Consider the following 2,806-nt stretch of genomic DNA (forward strand, 5'->3'; position numbering starts at 1 on the left):
TTCGTTGCAGGAATAATTGAATATAATTAATTTATAAGAAATGACAGTGAAGGACATTTGCATATATTTATGTAATATATTTTAGGGAAAAGGAAGTAATTAATATTTTTGTAGTATTACTTGCATACTGCAAATAATGTAATATAAATGAAATATTAGGTGAAAATATTTTGCAACTTTTCAAGTATGTTCTTCTTTTATGTGATATTAATTTATTCATTTTCTTTAAAAAAGGAAATTCTACAATTACCAATAAAGAAAGTAATTTAACTGGTTTTTCAAAAATTTATAACAAATCATCTTCATCTCAATCGCAATAATTATTTCATGAAAATATATTCATATGGATAAGTATTATATACTTCTTAAATCAGTTATGTTGAATTTAGAAAAGGAAAAGAAAAGCATAGCAAACAAGATGTTTACCATATGTTTCAACTTGCTGACATTTAACCTCTGATTCGTAACGAAAATTTAACCATTTTTTTTTAAATAAAAATAAGCATACAGTATGCGAGTATGATACATGGTTACAAACAATCATTCGGATTACATTTCTGCATGCATAATATATTATTTCAGCATGCACTTTTGCATGCATAATGCATCATGCATGCAGAAATGCTCGTTTGCATTATAAACATGATAATAATGGATGCGTCGTTAATAGTTTGAGAAATGCTTGCTTATAAAATGATCATAGGCGAGAATGTCGCATAATCATCAATAATACATATATTCTTTATTTCTTAACTTATACAAACCAGTAGAAGATTATTTCCGTTTCATTAAAATGACTATCTTTTCATACGGAAATTCATTTACCGTTATCGAAACATACTTGACAACCCTTGAAATTGGATAAATTTTGATTTATCCACTTTTAAATTTCACCATATTTGTGAAATATTACATAATGGTCAGAGAGTTTAGTTGACCATTGAAGCGTTAAATGTCTGATATTTGCATATATACAAAGGGATCATTTGAAACAGCCAAACTTTTCTCGTTTTTAATTTATTGAGTGAGTCCATCATTTCGTTATCTTTTATAAACAACAATTCGTTCATATCATATTTCAGATTTTAATATTCAAATTTAAATATTTTAAATTTACATTTAAAATATTTAAATTTGAATTAAAACTGAACTAAATATGATCAAAAGTAGCTTTTGTTATAAATAATAAGAAAAGAGAAGAAGAACAGGAAGTATTGAAGGATTTACTTTGGTAAATAGATTACCGGATTGAATACCGGATGTTGTGCTTGTAATCGGTATGCCCTTTTGCAAATATGTATCGTTTGATTTAAATATGGATCAGTTCTTAAAATCCTCAACGGTATTTCTTCCGATTTTCTCTCTCTCTCTCTCTCTTTCTCTTCCTCTCTCTTTCTCTCCCTTTTGTTGCTAAATGCTAACATAGGCATAATAATTTACAACCTCATTAAATTCTTACAACTACAATAAGCAACTAACCATATGTTTCTTTACAATCCCATGTGATATAGGTTGCCGTTGAATTATTTCAACATTTTCTAAATTTACATTTTTCTTCCTTAAATTTTCAATTCATCTTTTTCTTTTTTGTTTCACTTAATTAAAAGTACTGTAAGTACAATCTTTTTCCTTTTACAAAATGTTTGACAATTTCATTGACATCATATCAGTTTACATGTGTGAATTAATTCAGAACGATTGAGGGAATGAAGTTAGTTTGTAGGTTGTACGAGTGATTAGCGAATTGCATCATTCATCATTTAGTAAATGCTATGATCATGCTGATTGCGCACTCTCGATGAGTCTTGATTATTGGTATGCTATTGCTGTCACATATGGAGGAGGGGACATTTCACCGCCATTCTCCCCCTATATACCCATCATATGTTGAAATGATTTTCGAAGTACTTACACCCCAACAATTTATCTAACCCGCAATGGTCTCAATCCGCTTCCCTTCTTTACTTCCTACCTCCTTTCCTTCCCCCGTCTGTTCTCACTATTAATTTCCTTCCAAATGGCTTTTCATAAACAAAATCGTAAAATGATGATAAACATCGATGGTTGTCGCCTAGATAGCGCGGCGCTTATTGTCATTATGAATATTGTTCCTATTAAACGATCTAATCTCACATTCATTTTTATTTCAACAATTAAAACTTTTATTTATGAGGTGAAAAGAAATTAAAAAAAATTTCACCTAAAATTTATGAATTGCTTTTTTTTTTCTTTTTTATGAAGTGAAGTAGACTAGTCGAAATTATTAGTTGTTCACCTTATAAAAAGCTTTATATCAATAATGAACAATACAATTCTCTAATCTTACTCTTTCCTGAAATCATCCTTAAAACTCAATGAAACATGTCATTTGTTTACATTTCTTCGATGCATTTTCATCACCCTAGACAAATTTGCATTATTTTCACCGGTCAAAGGTCATCTTGACACCTATTGTGGCCATATCATGGCTGGCTTATTTACCTGTACCATATTTATCTTCGTTGTTAAGTTCCATAATGAAAACCTGAAATGAGAAAAGATTGGGCAAACATTTACAGCTAACAAAACTAAGCTAATTTCCCATCGCAATGCTAATATATTATTCCATCTCCCATTTGACATACCATACCTGTTTAATCCGTAATAATTAGTGGCACACTATGGTACAGTTTACCCTATAACTTAGTCTTTTTTGAATTTTTATTCTTAATTAGTTCTTATCAGTATTACTACTATTATTATTACTATCACTACTATTATTATTATTATTATTATTATTATTATTATTATTATTATTATTATTATT

The 2,806-nt window shown here is 28.7% G+C and overlaps 1 protein-coding gene across 1 annotated transcript; it reads right to left on the reverse strand.

Annotated features, from left to right (window-relative positions):
- Positions 1-1,244: 1,244 nt before the first annotated feature.
- Positions 1,245-2,524, reverse strand: LOAG_14293 (hypothetical protein; the record flags this gene model as incomplete). The annotated part of the gene is made up of 3 exons (XM_003149790.1): positions 1,245-1,410; positions 1,966-2,071; positions 2,482-2,524. Coding segments are annotated over 3 exons (315 nt in total), but the record flags the coding sequence as incomplete, so codon positions are not given.
- Between the last annotated feature and the right edge of the window lie 282 nt (positions 2,525-2,806).

This window comes from Loa loa (assembly GCF_000183805.2).
Source record: "Loa loa unplaced genomic scaffold supercont3.13, whole genome shotgun sequence".
Taxonomy (NCBI): domain Eukaryota; kingdom Metazoa; phylum Nematoda; class Chromadorea; order Rhabditida; family Onchocercidae; genus Loa; species Loa loa.